This window comes from Larimichthys crocea, chromosome I (genome assembly GCF_000972845.2).
Source record: "Larimichthys crocea isolate SSNF chromosome I, L_crocea_2.0, whole genome shotgun sequence".
NCBI lineage: Eukaryota > Metazoa > Chordata > Actinopteri > Sciaenidae > Larimichthys > Larimichthys crocea.
In genome coordinates, this window is record NC_040011.1 from 40,628,429 (window position 1) to 40,648,315 (window position 19,887).

At 39.3% G+C, this 19,887-nt stretch overlaps 3 protein-coding genes across 4 annotated transcripts; 2 read left to right on the plus strand and 1 right to left on the minus strand.

The window, feature by feature from the left end:
* Nucleotides 1–1,314: 1,314 nt before the first annotated feature.
* On the plus strand, nt 1,315–10,677 carry acsl4a (acyl-CoA synthetase long chain family member 4a). Of its 2 annotated transcripts, none has more exons than XM_027281606.1 (15): nt 1,315–1,444; nt 3,092–3,587; nt 3,689–3,866; nt 3,966–4,075; nt 4,732–4,870; nt 4,971–5,121; nt 5,497–5,620; nt 5,730–5,801; nt 5,912–6,051; nt 6,137–6,309; nt 6,393–6,467; nt 6,570–6,758; nt 6,972–7,086; nt 9,220–9,377; nt 9,488–10,677. In XM_027281606.1, exons 2-15 carry the CDS (start codon nt 3,231–3,233, stop codon nt 9,643–9,645), a joined length of 2,139 nt encoding a protein of 712 aa, XP_027137407.1. In that variant the 5' UTR covers nt 1,315–1,444; nt 3,092–3,230; the 3' UTR covers nt 9,646–10,677. The 2 variants fall into 2 exon arrangements, with proteins under 2 accessions (XP_027137407.1, XP_027137410.1); XM_027281609.1 differs by lacking the exon at nt 1,315–1,444 and adding an exon at nt 2,768–2,894.
* Nucleotides 10,194–13,373, minus strand: nxt2 (nuclear transport factor 2-like export factor 2). Its single transcript, XM_019273997.2, has 4 exons — nt 13,180–13,373; nt 12,968–13,054; nt 11,316–11,460; nt 10,194–11,143 (listed from the first exon to the last, which is right to left on the minus strand). Exons 1-4 carry the CDS (start codon nt 13,192–13,194, stop codon nt 10,959–10,961), a joined length of 432 nt encoding a protein of 143 aa, XP_019129542.1. The 5' UTR covers nt 13,195–13,373; the 3' UTR covers nt 10,194–10,958.
* A 1,143-nt stretch (nt 13,374–14,516) lies between these two features.
* psmd10 (proteasome 26S subunit, non-ATPase 10) lies at nt 14,517–18,283 on the plus strand. Its single transcript, XM_019273980.2, has 5 exons — nt 14,517–14,757; nt 14,849–14,947; nt 15,143–15,289; nt 17,361–17,527; nt 17,835–18,283. Exons 1-5 carry the CDS (start codon nt 14,644–14,646, stop codon nt 17,986–17,988), a joined length of 681 nt encoding a protein of 226 aa, XP_019129525.1. The 5' UTR covers nt 14,517–14,643; the 3' UTR covers nt 17,989–18,283.
* The last annotated feature ends 1,604 nt before the right edge of the window (nt 18,284–19,887 follow it).

Below are 19,887 nucleotides of genomic sequence, written 5' to 3' on the forward strand. Positions count from 1 at the left end.
ACCTACGTGGAAATGGTTTGTATAGCGAGTAGGATACTGAGTATTCCTTAAAAGTTATTCCAGTTGACTATCAGGACTATATAGAATTTTATCAGCTAGAAACCCAATTAAAGTTTAATGTCACTTGCAATGAACTCATGCGGATATTAATCTTTCATATAGCACCCGAAACAGCATTTATGTTTTGGTCATTTTAAATGATGCTCAGCATAGTTCAATCTAGATCAACAGCTAGATAAATAGGGCGTGAAGTGGCCAAGATAAAATACATATGGATTAAAAGAGTTCAGATAGATAGATAGATAGATAGATAGATAGATAGATAGATAGATAGATACTTTATTGATCCCGATCATCCAGTAGCAGCAGTAACCATATGTTAAAATTATATACGTTAAAAATGAATAAAGACAGAGATATCTGTTTTCTTTTTTTTTCTTTTTTCTGTCTTTACTGATCAGTAGGTTTACACACACACACACATATGTATGTATATATATGTATATGGAGAGAGAGAGAGAGAGAGAGAGAGAGAGAGACAGAGAGAGACAGAGAGAGAGAGAGTATATCTATATAAAACACAGGGGTTTATGTTCCAGACTATTTCTTGGCATACCAACTACAGACATATGTGTAAATACAAATGGATATTTTTTTTAAAACTCATTTTAAATGATAGATAGATATAGCAGACAGACAGACAGACAGACAGACAGACAGCAGACAGATAGAAAGACAGATAGAGATAGATAGATAGATAGATAGATAGATAGATAGATAGATAGATAGATAGATAGATAGATAGATAGATACTTTATTGATCCCGATCATCCAGTAGCAGCATGCAAACATACATTGAACATACATTAGAATCAACTTATAACACAGTAACCATACGTTAAAATTATAAAGACAGAGATATCTGTTTTCTTTTTTTTTTCTTTTTTCTGTCTTTACTGATCAGTAGGTTTACACACACACACACACATGTATGTATATATATGTATATGGAGAGAGAGAGTATCTATATAAAACACAGGGGTTTATGTTCCAGACTATTTCTTGGCCAGTACCAACTACAGACAATCTGTGTAAATATAAATGGATTTTTTTTAAAACCTCAATTTTAAATGACAGACAGACAGATAGACAGATAGATAGATAGATAGATTTTATTGATTGTCATATATATTACATATCAGACAGACAGACATCCGAGCAGCAGCAGCTGAAACAGAAGCGGCTCTTTGCTTCCTGTAGATATGTTTAGAAAAAAAAACGAGGGCAAATCAGCTCCGGCTGCTCATTGGTCCAGAAATATGGAATCAGATGACGTAACAGTTCCGGGTTTGTGCGTTTTTTTCACCGAGAGGTAACTGTCGGTCATTTGTGGCGGAGCCGCTGGTAGAGACACGACACGCAGCCGGTGTTCCGCTGTCTGACGGTAAGACTGCCCCGGGGGGCTGATTAGTTAATCAGAGTATCACTCTCTTCTTCAGTGTAAGCTCATTAATGCTTTATCCCGAATCGAGATTTACGTTGAGGTTTAATTCGTGTGTTTGTTTTTGTTTTGTTTTTAAAAAAAAGAAGCTAACGTTAACCAACTGACTTACCAACGGTCGGTTTCTCAACGATGTGACACGCGCTGTGCCAACACGCGCCAAGGCGGCTTTTGTCATCATCATCTGTATGTGTGTGTGTGTGTGTGTGTGTGTGTGTGTGTGTGTGTGTCCGCCATCCCGCTCCTTCTCCTTCTTCTTCTTCTTCTTCTACCCATTGTCAGATAACCGCCATAAATGTTTGTTATGAGGGAGGTTGACTTGAATTCACCTTACGAATAAATTGTGTGTGTTTTTTCTTTAAAAAAAATCAAATACAACCTTTTTTTATGGTTTATGGACACGAAGCGTAACTATAAAACTGAAATTTAGTTTTTTTTTAATCGGTTACGTTAGCAATATCCGTACAAAATGGCTACGTAACGTTGCTATGGTAATAAGTAATTCATACGTACAGGAAAATGTGTGACACACGAGGTGGGGTTTATCACGCAATGCTTTTCTTTTTTCCCTGCGAGATAAACGTGCCACGATATTTGCCTTTGCCTCAGTAGTTTGTTTACCAGTTTGCAAATGAGCTCATTTAAATGTTCAGTTATGTACGATAGGCAAAGTATAAAAAAAGATAATGATCCATCTTATTAGGGGGGGACAAATCTTTCCCAATCTTTTATTTATCTGTGGGGAGCAGTCATGTATTTTTAAGATATATACAGTGTGCAGTGTGACGTAGATGAGGGAGGTGAATCACTGCTGTGTGGAAAGAGATGGTGTAAAAACACAGGAGGGTTGGATGCATCACCACATCACTGACGTATTCGTCACAGATTACATGATGCAGCTGAGTAGTAGCACAGTCGTGCACGTTTCTCTGTCTGTATCTATATTAAAGTAGGTCCCCCACATGACAGGTGCGAGCAACAAGTACTGTCGCTGTTTCAGTTTTCACTCCTTAATCCAACCCCACACACACTGTGGGGAGGTTATTAACAAGCCTAGCTTGCCCTAGAATGGCCCTTTCACTGACCACCGAGGTGGGGTGAGCTTTAAGAGTATTGTCATTGGTTATCCGCGGCTCGATCCTCTTCAGCATCTGATAGGGCTTTGGTCATTGGACAGTTGCCAGACTGGTCTCAAGCGCTGCTTCCTTTCCATGACCTCTCGGATAACCTTTTTTTTTTGTTGTTGTTGGGAGGGCAGACGTGGGCTTGTGCTATATTACACGGGGAGGGAGCTTGCGCTGTTGAAAGACATCCTCCTACGAGGTCTCGTGTATAAATGAGCGCTGAAAGCTGACAGACGAACAGAGGCTGTTTGGTACCGAGCGAGGAGGAGGTAAGGCGCTGATGACTGCCGGGTGTCTTGTTGCGTGGAAGAGAAAGTTAGGAAGGGATTTCTATGAATGACTTTCAAGTTGCGGTGGTAGATTTTAGGTACTTTTGTTTTGTTGGGGTTCTGTTTTTGTTTTTTGTGAGAAATGTGCTATTAACAACATTTTCTAAAAGTATTTTCTGTTTTTATCCCAACTTCAGCTGTAACGATATTGGACAGTGGATACTACAGTTGTGGGATTCTTCAAAGTGTCACATACCGGTCTTTCCTCTTTCTGAGACTACCATTAAAAACAAGTCTGACCACCACTGCTGCTCAGTTCCCGTCCACGCAAACAGCATGGGTCTCCAGCCAGACTCTGCACTCCAATCCATCTTACTCTTACCAATCCACCTTCTGGTATGGCTGTACTCCGTCCTGTCCTTCGTGCCCTGGTACTACATCACAGGTGCCGGGCAAAGAAAAACTCAGTCCAAGCGGATAAAGGCTCGCTCCACCACAGGCTGCGCAGAGGGACCGTACCGCTCTGTGGACCACTTCGATTCCCTGGCCAGTGAGGACTTTCCAGGAAAGGACACACTGGATAAGCTGTTCGAACATGCCGTGCAGCGCTTTGGAGAATCCCACTGCCTCGGCACCCGAGATGTACTGAGTAGAGAGGATGAGGTTCAACCCACCGGTAAAGTATTTAAAAAGGTAAGGACTCACATTCCTGTGTTTTTTGTTTTGTTTTTTTATTTCCCATAGAAATAGATTTCTAGGACAAAGATATCTGATGTTATTCTTTCTTTTACTAGCTGATCCTGGGAGAGTATAGATGGCTTTCATACAATGACCTGGATAGTATAGCCACTGAGTTTGGCAGTGGACTGGCTGCTCTGGGGCAGCAGCCCAAAAGCAGTATTGCAATCTTCTGTGAAACCAGAGCTGAGTGGATGATCACTGCTCAGACATGCTTCAGGCGCAATTTCCCATGTAAGTATATTGTGGACTGTATAGTACAAGACGTTATATTACAGTGTAGTGTGTAAATAATGTAATGAATGCATCTTTGTTTTTGTGTTTGTGTTACAGTGGTGACTTTCTATGCTACTTTGGGAGAAGACGCAATTGCGTTTGGTTTGAACGAGACCGGAGTCACACATCTGGTTACCAGCGTGGAACTGCTTGAGACTAAACTGAAAGTGAGTCACAGCACTGCTTTTAAGAGAAGCATTGATCTGTCTGTCAGCTCTAATAATCATCACGAGATGATGATTTGGGTCTAAATAGATAATTTCATTAACACCAAAGTTGGTATTTGAAACCTGAGGGTATAGCCTGCAGCTGCATGTATGAATGAACACAGTATCTGCTGAGAAACATACTAAATGAATGGTATTCACTCAGACACTGTATAGCTGCTTTTTTTAAGCTTCCTATACAAAGATGTGTATGTTTTATTACTACGGTTATTTTCGACAAGGTATGTTTGTCGAGCCATTTTAAAACGAGGTACCACAAAATGTGGAGTGTGCGGTCAGGACAGGTAAGTGTGAGCGAGTTCAGGAAAACAAAGCTGGCAGATTTGGATAATGTTTCAAATGGGCTCTCGTATTTAACCAGCATTAGGCTGGGGCTAATTTCCTACCTTGGCTCTGTGTAAAGATTAAGATTTAATACATTTGCGTGAGTATTTCATTAGCTCTAATGGCTAATTCGTTTAATTTGTTGGGTCAAGCTCCTGCCCGTTCTAAAGCTTGTCAGTGAATGTGAAGCTAGAAACCCTAATTTCTAAAAGGAAATCACGTGACTGGGTATCCTGTGGTGATAACGCCTTTGTCCTCTCTTTTCTGTCTAGAATGTGCTGCCACAGATCCCGAAACTGAAGCATGTGATCTACGTGGACCAGAAGAAAATCAGCACAGAAGGCTACCCAGCAGGACTGTCTATCCACAGCATGCAGTCTGTACGAGAGCTGGGCACGCTGCCTGAGAATGGTGTGTATTTCTCTGACTCCCTTTTGATTCGTCCAATTAAAGGGATGAAAAACCTCTCACACATACAGCACAATACAGTAACTGTTTGTTTGTCTTGCAGTGGGGAGGGCAATTGTGAAGCCTCAGCCCTCTGATCTGGCTGTGGTGATGTACACCAGTGGCTCTACAGGCAGACCCAAAGGAGTCATGATTGTTCACAGTAACCTAATCGCTGGGATGACAGGCCAGTGCGAACGCATCCCTGGACTCGGGTGAGTTTCAGCAGAGGTCTTTATGTATGTTTTTTTTTGTATTATATAATGTTAATATTCTCACAACTGCCTCGCAGCTCTTACTGAACGGTACATCTCTCCTGTGCTCTTGTGTTTATTCCAACCTAAACAACATTGACTCAGAAAAATGTCAAGTAGATAACGCTAGAATTTTCCACATAACTTTCTGAATGCCAAGGGCAAAATAACTTCAACATGACAGCTATCTGGAGGTATTAGGAAATGGATGGTACATGTCCTGTAAACACCACACTTATGGACACTTGGTGTGAAAACTGTAAAGAGGAACAAAAAACATGGACATGTACTAACCGCTGGCAATGTCCTCCACTTTCTCTCTCCGTATTCTGGCAGGCCTGATGATACTTACATCGCCTATCTGCCTCTGGCTCACGTTTTGGAAATGACCGCTGAAATCTCCTGCGTCACATACGGCTGTCGCATCGGCTACTCGTCCCCCCAGACACTGTCAGACCAGGTAATACCCAGCGCCAACATACCTGGGTGTGGTTACAAATGCTTTCCACTAGCTTAATTGTCGATGTAACACAATATGTGCCAACCCAACCTTTGTTTCGTTTCTTTAGTCCACGAAGATAAAGAAAGGAAGTAAAGGAGACTGCTCTGTGCTCAGACCCACCCTGATGGCAGCTGTGCCAGTAAGCCTCTTTTATTTATTTATTCATTCTTTCCGTCTAGTCTTCCTCCTCTTGCTGTTTGCTCATTTTTTACTTTCTTTTCTTTTGATTTGTCTTTTTAAAAAAAATAGGAAATCATGGACCGCATCAACAAGAACGTGATGAGCAAAGTGCAGGAAATGAGCTTCATTCAGAAGAAGCTGTTTACATTGGGCTACAAATATAAACTAGAGCAGATCAGGAGAGGCTATGACGCACCACTCTGCAATGCGTAAAAATTTTTTTTTTTTTTTTTTTTTTAAATGTGGCTGCATTGTTGAACTGGAAATAAAACATGCGACAATCTGTCGTTGCAGCCTGTTGTTCAGGAAAGTCAAGAAACTGCTGGGAGGACGGGTGAGGATGATGCTGTCCGGAGGAGCGCCCCTGTCTGCAGCCACTCAGAGATTTATGAACGTGTGTTTCTGTTGTCCAGTGGGGCAGGGCTATGGCCTCACTGAAACCTGTGGAGCAGGCACCATTACAGAGGGTAATTTCAAGTGTAGAGAAGAAAGATGAAAGATAAAAAAAAAATGAACAACCGTTACTGAGATGTTGTGTCTTCTTATACAGTTGCGGACATCAGCACCGGCCGTGTTGGAGCTCCTCTTGTGTGCTGTGAGATCAGACTCAGGGACTGGGCTGAAGGTATGGCTGCAAAAATACCTGTGTCGGTACACGCTGTGAGAAGCATCTTTTTAATTACAGGGTATGTAAAGTATGTGTTGCTTCAATTGCCAATTTTCACAGGTGGCTATACCAGTAAAGACAAGCCAAACCCGAGAGGCGAGATCCTGATTGGAGGTCCCAATGTAACCATGGGTTACTACAGGAATGAAAGCAACAATCAGGACTTCTTTGTGGACGAGAAAGGTCAGAGATGGTTCTGCACCGGAGATGTAGGAGAGATTTACCCAGATGGCTGTCTACAGATAGTGGGTGTGTATTTATTTATTTATTTTCCTCAAAGTGGTTACTTAACTTAGGCCCTCAGCTATCATATGATGATGTTTGTAAAAAGCAGACCATTCATATTTAATTTCATAGCACTGATCTGATGTCAATGTGGTTGTAACTTATGAAAAGGAAACTGAGCTGATGGTACTTGATAACAGAGCGCTGTTATGAACACTTTTTTTGTATTCTCTTTAGATCGAAAGAAAGACTTGGTCAAGCTACAAGCCGGGGAGTATGTGTCTCTTGGCAAGGTGGAGTCTGCTCTGAAAAACTGCTCTCTCATAGACAACATCTGTGCATACGCAAACAGGTGAGTACGTCTCCCTAATTTATCTAGGCAAAGTTTAAGTGAGAGAAATCTAGTAGTCCCACTTTAAAGCTTTTTCAAGGACAGGATTGATGTTTAGGAGGATGACCTTGTTTCCTTAGAGTTGAAGGTAAGTTTGCTTTTAACTTCCAACAGTTCCCTGACTTCTTTCCAATCCTGAAAAGGGAGCTGTGGATTGTATGGGTGGCCCTCAGTCATAGTTTCTGAAAGCAGAAAACCTCACTCCTTAAAAGCCCTGAAGGCAGACTCCTTAAACAAGGTGGAGCAAGCACATGGAACCGTGAAAAATAGCACACAGGCGAGCACTTTTTTTTTTTTCCAAGCACAGACACGCTCAGCCTGTTCGCTGATACAAGAAGTGAGTTAAAATCTCTTTCCAGGGAAAAAACTGAAGCAAACTGATCTTATCATTGGCGTTGTTTCTAGTTAGGAAGCGGTGTAAACGTCTCCAAGTGATTTATGAAAGAACAGCTGGAGGAATAATCCATATTTATTCTATTAATGCCAGACTTTTTACTCCATTTCAACATTGTTTACAGATGGTGTTACTCCAAAGACAAACTTCATAAATTCTTTTCAGATGTCGCATCTCTGTGTGATAAATGTCAGTCAGCTGACTCTTTCACGTAGTTTTGCTCTGCCTCCTAAATTACCTAAATTATTTTTGGATATATATATATTTGGTGCAATATCAGATGTACTTGATAAGCACATAACTGCAGAACAAACAGTTTTGATATTGAGAGTTTTAAGGAATACAATACATTGAAATCAATTTCATTCACTGTATCTCTTCCGGATTAATTACAGCAAAAAGCTCATTCTCAAACTGTTGAAACAGGCTGGGTGCCTCCAGTGAAGCAGTGACTTGCAGAAATGACCAACACACGACATCTGGACAAAACCATAAACTTTTTTGAGAGATGAACACGAGGACTGGATATCTCCTGCTCACTTATTTGCGTAGAAAGTGATCAAATTTAATGTTTTGTTAGTCCAAGAGCATTTACAAAGTCCCAAATTTTTAGTGGGTAGTTCTGCTGCTAATAATTATATATTACATGACACATGTTAAGCTTTGAATTCCTGTTTACTGTACCTCAGGTACATGTGTGCTTTTGTAATGTATGTTACAAGTTTGACAAAGATTTGTTCACATTGCTGTGCCACAGAAGATGATAAAAATTCACTGCATTAAAGTCTGGAAATAGGGATGCTAAAACTCATGATCAGTGTTGGGTATAGTTACTTTGGAAAGTAGTTATTTAGGTTACAGCATTGTCATCAATTAAAAGTAATCCGTTACGTTACAGCGTTACCTATGACTAAAAGTAACGCGTTAGAGTACTCGTGCGTTACCAAAAATTAAAAGCCGTTCGCAGCGCGTCTCACATGCTGCAAATTAACTGACACAGACACACAGCCTCCTATTTGAATGCACCGAGACGTCCTGACAATGAATAACGTCAGGCATCCGACCAAATTGGTTGAGACGCATCATCACAGCGCTGCGCCGCCGCTGGTGGCACAGTACCGTCTGACAAAAAGCAGGCCGCAGTCAGAATTGTTCTTTCCTTATCCGGAGAAATTCTTAAAGCAACTCTTACTTTAAAAAAAAAGTTGTGATTAGTTAGTGATTACTTAACGCACAAAACTAACGCGTTATGTTACATGAAAAAAGCGCGTTATTGTAACGAGAGACACGAGACTGCTCATGATACCCTGGCAGCAGTAGTCATGTGTTTCTCAGCTCCTTCCTGGGCGTATACTACAAAACCCTTTCAGGTCGCAGATCTTCACTTCAACAATAAAAAAAACAGAAATATTTTTTAGATGTAGTGGAAACTAGCGATAGAAAACTTGAGAGAAGATGGAAGTACAGTACAACGTCTCAGAGCTGTAGCATAATGTAACAGACGCACTTCCAACAGCCTCCAGAAACTTTCACTTCACAACTTTCTCTTTTTACTTCCACTTCGACTTTCACTTGCGCTATGACTGACATTTCAACTCCTTCAGTGTTTGCTCTACTTCTACATCTCCTTTGAGCGCTTTCACTTGACCCCATGGATGACCTTTTTACCTGATGTTTGTTTCGAATGTTTGTCCTCGCAGTGAACAGAACTACGTGATCAGCTTTGTGGTTCCCAACCAGAAAAAGCTGACCGAACTGGCCAAACAGAGAGGCATCGTGGGAACATGGGAGGAGATCTGCACTCACCCTGATATGGAGAGAGAGGTTCTGAAGGAGATCAAGGAGGTCGCTGTTAACAGTAAGAGCCCACGATGTCTTTTCATGATATTGTTATATGGCTGTACTAATTATCTCTACTTTTATTGCCTTTATTTACTGACTCTGTCTCTTTACTTCCCATTCATATAGTTAAACTCCAGCGATTTGAGATTCCAGTGATGGTCCATCTGAGTCCAGAACCATGGACCCCTGAGACCGGTCTTGTTACAGATGCTTTCAAGCTGAAGAGGAAAGAGCTGAAGAACCACTATCTCCACCACATAGAGAGAATGTATGGTGGCAAATGACTTGGTCATTTCCAAGAGTCGTCTTTATCACCATAACACACTGTTCTGATCTGTACATAAACTTCCCGGTACCTAGTTGGATTTTTATGCTGTTTGTGAACCACAGGCGCGTCCCAAATAAAATGTCTTGAACAAAAAAAAAAAAAGGCTGAAGCTGTAGATAGTTGTAGCTGTTGATCCATGTGTGCTGCTTTTTATTCTTGTATGTGGAAGTTTTGATTGTCAAAGAGACGCACTCCAGTGCAGACTCTTACTCCGTGAAAAGGGTCCGAGACCATTACAGCACTCAACTGCCATCCACTTTAATCTGTTGGCACTCGGTTATGTAGCTGACTTAAATAAGTACCACTGTCCTCCATACGTTGCTGATGCTTCGTTGTTACTTGCATTGAAAATCTTAACAACTGTAATCATCAGAGGTTTGTTAATGCTCTTTGTTCATGTTGGGAGTACTGATGTAACTGTGCCTTCAGTCTGCAGTACCTTGTGTAGTCAAGCAGAAGTGGCATCTAGATAAAAACATTGTTTACGCTTTTTGTTATTTTGTTAAAAAAAAAAAGACAAATTGGCTAAATTGTGCCATGTGAAATCTACGTGAGGCTTTAAGCTTAAATATCCCACCCAGAGACGTATCGACATGAATCACAGAGAGAAAAAAGTTCCTCGAGATCATGTCTGCGTATCCTCTTATTTTCTGATGTTTTATTTATACGTTTGTTATTGTGTCAATTTATTCAGAAAGTAAGACCAAATTGTGTAAAAAGAAAACAACAAATGACTCAGGAAGACAGCAAATGTTTTAATATATGAAATAGTCAAGTAGTGGGTTGCTTGTATAGGAAGTACTTCTGTCAAAATTTCTCGTAGGCACCTTATTTATTAAAGAGCAAGCATGCTTAACTACTACCCAGCTACTAAAATGCTTCTTAGCCCTAGCTAGTCTGAACTGGCATACTGTAATACTGTGCGTATTTTACCTCAGTTAACGGGTAATCTACAATTTGCTATCAAAGTTTTATGAAGTTATGTTCATTTTAAAAAATTAGGAGTGTTTTCTATGTATTTCTCTTATTGTTGTCGTGTTGATGGACTTCATTAAAACTTCACCTTACAGTCGGTCATTTGGTGCTCCAGTTTGTATTTATTACTCCATTATGACCACAGGCCACTGTTCAACATTTTGAAAATAAAACAAATTTTCGTATTCAGTGTTGTGTGTTGTTTTTGATTTTTATTAGAAAAACATAAGAAAAAAACAGAATCTTTGAAGAAAATCACCGTTGAGTGTTTGTACATTTAAGTTGAGGAGAGACTCAGCTGTTCCAGTCCTGAAATCTGAAACAGTCACTAGCAATCTTCCAAACAGGCTGGTCATTGTTGGGTGTAGCCTGAGCAGTCAAAAGAAAGTTCTGGTTGAAGAAACGCTGTTTGTTCCCCTCAAACTTAACTGTCCCACCAGTCACCACGAGGAGGGTAGTCTGACCTTGGGTTGCTTGTTCTGAGAATGAAGAAAGAGAACATTGATCCTGGATTAGCACGCAGTCATTACAGGAAGGTCAAGTGATATTTTCACACTTTGACATGCTTGACGTTTAATAATCTGCACACGGCTATCCTCTACATGTTTGAGAATCACCAACAGGACCTTGGACACATTTTGCCTCACTAACCATGAACTGGCTGACAATCCAGTGTTTGGACTTGGAATTCACTTGAAGGCAGCGACTCGAAGAACTCGCCCAGAGCGTCCTGTCCCGACACCACGTTCCCGTTCCACACCAAGGTCGCCTTGTCCAGGTAGAGCCGGGTCAAGTTCTGAGACACGAGACGGCGAATTACGATAACAGTAATAAAAACAATGACATTAACAAAATCAGAATATAATGTGCTCTACAGCCCCAGACTATTCATAGATTTTGGAGGCAAAAAGAAAAATCGTACAAAAATATCAGCTGATTTTTAAATATATATAAATAAATAACAAAAACCCTGAAGGTCCAACGAGAGAAATTTAAGGAGATCTATTTGTAGAAATTGACAGAAGTTGAAATGAATATGTTTTGACTGGACTTTTTAAAAGGGGTCACCAGCAAAAGGAAGTAATAAAATATTTTAACCTGGAGCATCAAGGGAGAAAATGGGTTGGCTCTTTTTTCCTATTGCATTTTTTCTTCCAGTCATTATTACTCAGAGGGGATTGCTCAAGACAAAGATCCTCTCAGACTATAGCTATGTGGTCAATTGTGCAATGTTTATGTGCGCATGGAAAAGTTGGGGAAGTCCTGAGTTGGTCTACCTCAAACACATCTTAAGCAACTTTCAAGTTACAGGTTTATTTGTCATGTGTAAGTTAACACACGTTTTAGATTTTTAGCTTTTATTACTGCCTGATACATACGTCAATATCAACATTTTTGTGAACCTAAAATCTCACGAAAAGTATTTTTAAATAAAGTATTATGATTGAATATTGACGTTGTATACCAGGGGTCTTCAACCAGAGGTACTGCATGGGTTTATGCCAATTTTTGTTATAATAATTGACCATTTTTACCAAAATAATGTGAGAATTAAAAAAATATATATAATAAAATATAAATACTGAGTAACCTGCAAGCATAAATATGCAATAATAAGCTACTTTTCACAAAATTATTCCTTTATCAGAATCAGAATCACTTAAATAATCCCAGGGGGGAATTATTTTTGTTACAATACTCCAGGTATACAAACAAACAAAAACAACATATGTAAACAAGTAACCATCTATTAAGAACAATAAAAATTTACAGTTAAATAATGTGCAAACAGGGGTGAAGATGATGGTGTGTATGGTGCTGCAGGCAGATGTTGGGTTTGCAGAGGGAGATTATGCATGAACTTTTAAATGAACACATATAGGCTTAATAACTCCAGTATATAAATAGGTTATTTTAGTGCACATGTGGGGGTCTCAGTCCCCTGTTGTAGTACACAATGAATGAATACACAACCAGAGATGTATAGTAACGAAGTGGAACCACTTAAGTACTGTACTTAAGTACTAAAATGCTTTTTTGGAGTATTATTTTTTTCCCAACTTCCACTTTTACTTGCACTACATATTTTTGATGAATTTAATACTTTTACTACATTACATGTTTCATGTTTACTTCTACTTGCAATACTTAAGTACAAAACATTTTGAATACTTTGGTACTTTCACTTAAGTATGGTGTTTAAACTTCTACTCAAGTCAGTTTTTTTAACAGCACTTGTACTTCTACTCCACTCCTTTTACTCCAGTACTTTATACATCTCTGTACACAACACAGCCACTCACCCTCCTCTTCTTATCCATGCAGTCATAATAAATGTTGACAAATTCTTCTGAATATCTGCATGACTGGTCGACATGGGTCCTGAAATCCTGGTGACAATAAAACAAATGGATTATTATCAAAGTGTTTATTTGTTGTCACATGCGCACACTGCAGCTATCACGCGCTGCTGCTCGAGTTCAGCGTCAACCCGGAGCGAAAGTTTCAAACTTACCAGCGTGGTGGCCATGAGTTCAGCTGTGTGAGCGGGGACAATACTGAATAATGATCTCAGAGGCAGGGTGGCGAATAATTTCAAGCATTCATTTAATTTAATTGTCTTTTTCTTGTTTCTTCTTCATTTAGCGGCCCACGCGGCCATTTTGCTGAATGTATTACTTCCTCCGGTCACCAAGCATGCCTATCAAAATAAAACATTCAGCCCTTTCATTGGATTATAATGTATCAGAATCAAGTTTATATACAAATAATGAAATATAGGAAGAAGAAAAATTATTCAAATATAAACAATACAAATATATATATACAGTATCTTCTAAAAACGAAGGAGCTGTAGTGCAAACTGATGTGCAAGTATATGACATGTACATGTACATGTATATATACTTACATGCAAGTATATATACATGTAATAATGAGAGTTTAATAATAATAATAATACATTTTATTTCATAGGCGCCTTTCTGTCACCCAAGGACACCGTACAATAAATAAAAGTAGACAGCAAAAACAAAAAACAGACAAAAAGCAGAAACCAGAAAGTATACCAAATTACAAGAATACAACATTAAAAACAGGTTAAAAATGGACAGTGCAATTGAATCAGTCAGATGGAAAAAGTCATTTTAAACAGGTGGGTTTTGAGTGCGGACTTGAATTGTGAGAGTGAGTTGATGTTCCTTATGAGAGTTTACACTATATTCACAGAATGCTATAAATGTACAGATATACAACAGGATGAAGTGGTGCCAAATAAATAAAGGTCTGAAGATGCTACGTTGATGTAACATGTAGGTCTAAATGGGGAGAGGGAGGGTCCAGTCTACATCTGAGTCACTTTCCACATCCTCTGTTTAGTCAGTGATCAGTCAAATAAAATAATAACATGATAAATAAATAAATAAATAAATAAATAAGCAATGCCACTAACTTGTGGTGTGTCGATTGTGAATGAGCCGGCTCTACGATGAGCCGTTGTGCTGTTAATACAATGAAAACAATTGGCTACGGCAATTTAGTGATATTAGAAAATGTTTTGTTGTTTAAAAAATTTGAATACTTCAGTACCATGGATGTATTGAATAATTGAAGTGATATATGCGTACACCTACAAATCATAAGTCAACTCTGCTAAATTTGGCTGAATATTACTTATTACTTGTTACTTTATTACTCACTTATACCTAATAATAATTAGGTATAAGTGGTAAAAAGAAGAGCCGGCTCTTCTTGGTGAGTCAAATGATCTGACTCCCTAAAAAGATCCGAACTTCCCATCACGACCTCGAACCGTATTTTATTTTGAAGGGGGAACAAAAAAAATCGACACGAGCGGAAGTAGAGTTCATAATTTCCTGAGTCATTGCCTCTCTGGTTTGAATGTGAAACCAAACATCACTGGAGTACATTCACTGTGCTGGTATAAACTTAAGTTTGACACCGAGAGACTATTTAAATAATGGAGGGGTCTGTATCAAACGTGGAGGTCTGTAATTTCGCCTACACGGGGCAGTTTGACAAATTAAAACAGTGCATCCTGTCAGATAAAACGCTTGCATGCAAAACGGACCAGGTAAGAATGCATGCATTTTAAACAATGACCCATGTGATGTGTTCAAGGTTTTGTTTTTTTCTGCACCCATGACTCTTTTGTGTGCGTTCAGGACCGCAGGACCGCCCTGCACTGGGCCTGTTCAGCCGGACACACCAACATTGTGGAGTTTCTGCTTGACCTGGGAGTTGAGGTGAATCTGCAGGATGATGTAAGTGTACAGGAATTTTTAAAATGACTCTATTGTGATGCAGCATTTTTGTCCTCTAATGTGCTGGGGAGATGACATTTCATACCAGTACAATATAAAACCTAAACCACAAGACAAACTGTGGCTTAAGATAGCACAGAGAGGAAATCTCGCCTTAATTTCAGGGTCATACAGGTGTTAAATGTTTCCTTCCAGGCTTCGTGGAGCCCTCTTCACATCGCAGCGTCTGCAGGCAGAGAAGACATAGTGAGATCTTTAATATCCAAAGGTGCTCAGCTGAATGCAGTGAACCAGAATGGATGCACCCCTCTGCACTACGCCGCCTCCAAAGACAGATATGAGGTAAGGTATGGCAAGCCCCTTTTAACGTTTGATCAGAGGGACTGACTCGTTTCAGTTTCACTGGTGGAAATCTGTAAAACAACATTCACAAGTTACAATATGTATGTTTAACATTTTCTAGAAATTATATTCCGCCTAGTCAAGTATGATTTGCAGATATTTTTAATTTAACTATAGATATCAGAACAAACATAGTCTTATTATTTGTAAGCCGACGTATCAACAATTTAATTTTGATGAATCATAATTGAATTTTAGATCATTTTTTGATATCTGCAATGTAAGAAACATTGTAATGATCCACAATGAACATTATCACTAGTAATAACTGAGTTTATTGAAATATTTATAGCAACAAAGTGAGAAATTAATCAAGGAGTAACATTTTGACTTGTGAGAAATTAATTATAGATATCTTTAACTCGTGTCGCTACTAGTCTGAATTATATAATCGATATGTTTACTTGGAATTCAGTTGTTGATATCCGCGAACACTATCACTGCTTCTGATTCAGTGTTTAAAAAGTTTGCCTTCAATGCATTTAGTTAAACAAAAATCCAAACATTCTGTTGTTTAAACTTCTTTATTAAGCTTAATTATGTATTTTTAGATGTATAATTATCACTTAAATAATACATGTGCTGTAGGATAAAATTACTGAAAAAATTAAATAATGCTGGGGAACACATTTTTGTTGAGTTAGGTCTGACAGCTGTTTTTAACTCATTTTTGGGTGCGGAATCCAAAATCGATCTCAGTTTTTCTCTTATCACGTCAAGTTTTTGAACTATAGGATCCCTGTTTTCTTAAAAAATCTGAAAAATACTGTACTTAGATATTGTTTGTTTTCACTAAACAAAAGTAACAGTCTGTGCAGTGATTTTTTGCTCTCGCCAAACCATGGGGATACCAAATGCCAACTTTTCACGTGTTCCTTTGGTCCACATCCGTAAACTCTTGCACACTTTGTGAGGGGCCCATGGCTTTGTCTTGATCACAGAGTTTTACTTTAAAATATGCAAAATATGCTTGTTTGACAAATGCACTGATGTTTGCTTTCCTCTGACTTGGAATGTTGAAACTACCACAAATATAGCAAAAGGAGTCAGGGTTGTTTAGGCATTTACGACGAGACGTAGCAGGAGCAGACATGACCTGGAACAAAGGAAATATATACCTATGGAAATAAAACACTAAGATGGAATAGTTACAAGATTTGGAAATTACAAAAACAGCATCCAACCAAATAGAACTTACAACGGTATGCCCATGGTTACAAGGTGAAGAGAGAAGCACAAATCCTCTTCATTCTACTGTGCTGGCTTTCTGTTTGCAGATATTGATAGTACTGACCTATGGGGAGCTGCACACACCTCTGACCGCACTGTCTCTATTGTGACTGCACAAACAAGTTGCCACGTAGCTGTGGATGAGTCCAATCGTAATCAGCTGACAAGTCTTACTACAGCTAATTACTGGAATTTTGCTCATCTGGAGGGTCAGCTGTGGAGAGAAAACTTGACGTGCTAGAAAAAATCAGCATAAAAATCTAACTCAACAGAAAACAATTGTAATTAATAATTTAATTGGTACTTCAAATTGTTTATTAGGACGTGCATTTAATATTTGAGAAGAGCAGTGCTATCTCAGTTGTATTATTCTATAATGACATTATCAGTTCTGAACCAGAAGCTACTTTATCAGGCTATGACACGCCCACCTATCCAACATACAACACAAAATATTTAGGCGTCCTTTTACTATTAGCCAATAAACAGCAGTATAAGTTACAAGTTACAGAGTGCATTTGGAGGAGCACAGTTCACACTGTTACATTATTTACATGCATGGAAATCAATCCTTTAGCTCCGGGTGGTAGCATACTGATATGAGGTATTATATAATTTTTCTTTTTGTGGAGTTTCCAAAGAGTAACTGACATGTAATGTATGAACAGGCTTCCTTTTTTAAACCAGCCGGACGGGATCTGAAAATCTGTATTTCATGTAAAAGGGAAGTCGCCACATTTAAAATGAGGTTACATGGTAATACGGCGTTCCCTTTTCATAGATTGCCCTGATGTTGTTGGAAAACGGAGCAGACCCCAATGCCACCGACAAGTTGCAGTCCACTCCCCTTCACAGAGCGTCTGCAAAGGGCAACTACCGACTCATCCAGCTGCTCCTCAAACAGAGCGCCTCGACCAACATCCAGGACTCGCAGGGCAACACGGCTCTGTACGTGTCAATAAGTATTTGCCTAATACAACAGCGTGGTAGCTGATGCAAATATAAACAGCAGTTGCCGTGGACTACTGCGGACTGAAATGAACTAACACAAACCCTTAGAGGGTTAGTTCGCTTTAATTAAAAATTATCCTGCCATGGTAGCTAAGTTTGGCTTCATTTGCTTTGAATTTTAGATACAGTCTCTTAGGTTTTTTAGAATTTAGTATGCTTACAACATTGAACATTTTGAAAACGGGTATTTTTGTATTCACAGTGTTGTGTTTTTTTGTTTTTTGTTTGTTTTTTTTCTCACCAGCCACCTGGCATGTGATGAGGAGCGCGTGGAAGCAGCCAAGGTGCTGGTAGAACATGGAGCCAGCATCTATATTGAGAACAAGGAGGAGAAGACCCCCCTCCAGTTAGCCAAGGGTGGTCTGGGCAACGTACTTCGTCGTATCGTGGAGGGATGATGCATTTACTTTGTTCCTGCTCGAATCCCCAGAATTAATAAGTTACATAATGAGGATTCAGTCCTCTTTGACTGACCTGGTGAGATGCATTCAGATGTATGACGGGTGGAAGATGAGACCATGCCAGGATGGAAAGTTGGACTATACTGCAGTAGATGGGGCAGTGATACTGCTCAGACCTTAGATGTCTGATCGGAAACGTTAAGCACTTAGTGCAGTTTATCCAACACTGCAGCCTGTTTTCTATGAAGTTTGAATTCTTGAAGCTAAATAAAAAGTGTGTTCAGCCTGTTAATGAAGTGTGTCTGGGGTGTATTTATACATGCAAGCACTGGATCCAGCAAATGTTGTTAATGATTGAAACAATAGTTTCCCTCCATGCAGTGAACAATTTTTATTTTTTTTTATTTAATAGCTTGGTCCATTAGCTCCCTCAAATGTTCTGCATGTAGAGTAGTGTGAATATCTCACTCCACGTTAGTAAGTGTGTCATGCAATACAACACACAGCTCCAACCAAGCAAACAACTTGATAATCATCTTGACATTTTCCAAGATTAAATCTCTGTGACAACACATCACACCCAATAATAATATTACTCAATATCACTTTTCCTGTTCCATGACAGCAATGTAACTGCCGGCTAAATGTTTTATTAATGAAAATAAACCAGAAAGCACAGTGGACCTCTATAGACTGTGACTTTTTGTGCAGTTGTTAAAGTAACATTTACAGAATAATAAAACCGACCTCAATGAATATGTGTGCTGTTAGATTGCTGATGTACTGCCCCACTAATACAAGTGCATGCCCTTGTTTGTTTGCAAAAAACCAAGAGAGCAAACAGTTTTGTGACCGCAGAGAAAATGTTTTTAAAAGACTTAAAATCAACTTATTTGGATTGAAGGTGAATATTTTAAAAATTAAAACGTTGTGAATTTTGACGGTAAAGCACACGCCTACATGTAAATATGCTTAATTTTGTGCTGAAGAGGAGCAAGCATTGGAATGGCAAATGAAGATAATTATGGAAACGTGAGCGACTGTGAAACAGCACAGGTCGTAAGTAACAGCTCCAGTCGGCTTTATTACCATAAAGAGTAACTCGGCTTCAAGTCTTGTGTTTGCTGACCTCCAGTGGTTTAATGTTTCACCTTGCTGCAGTGTTGTGCAGGTGTACTCCAGGGCTTCCTCACACCACTTTTGGGTGTGGTTGCATGTGCAACAAAGCACACTTTGTGGTGGTTGTGGACAGAGGTAAGCAGCAGGTAGAAGGCAATGATTATTTTACTGTATGGGGAAACAGTTTGTAGAGCAGCCTGTATGGCACATTGTCACAGTCTACCGGCTACCAAATATCCGTCTCTTTAGCTGTTAAATGTTGTTCACTGTGTGACTGCCATCTAATGCTGAGCAGGTAGTGTACAGTGGATTTTTAGAGCTTATACACTGACAACAGTTGCCTTGTGTGACTAAAAATGACGTTATGAGAGTGGTGGGAGTGAACCAAAACAGGATTGATGGCTAAACAGTGAACTGAAATTTACTGTGGAGTTTCGGGGGATTAATTCTCTGTATGTTTATCACAGTGAGTGATCACTTCCCCACTGTTACACTGTTCTCATATCATTTGATATATTGCTATTGCCTTTGATACAATTATAAACAAGGTCAGTTTCAAACCCGAAAGATCTAAATATACTAAATAAGTCTGCTTCTTACATGTAAAAATCTCCATCATCCTGTCACCCACTTTCATGTATTGCTAAATACCTCTCCTGTACACAGTTAGTCACAGGAAGTAACACTCATGCCTCTGATAAGACCCAAAAGATTATAAGATTTGATATCTTTCGAACCATGAGTGGATAAAGTGGCTAAATAAATAAAAAGGGCACC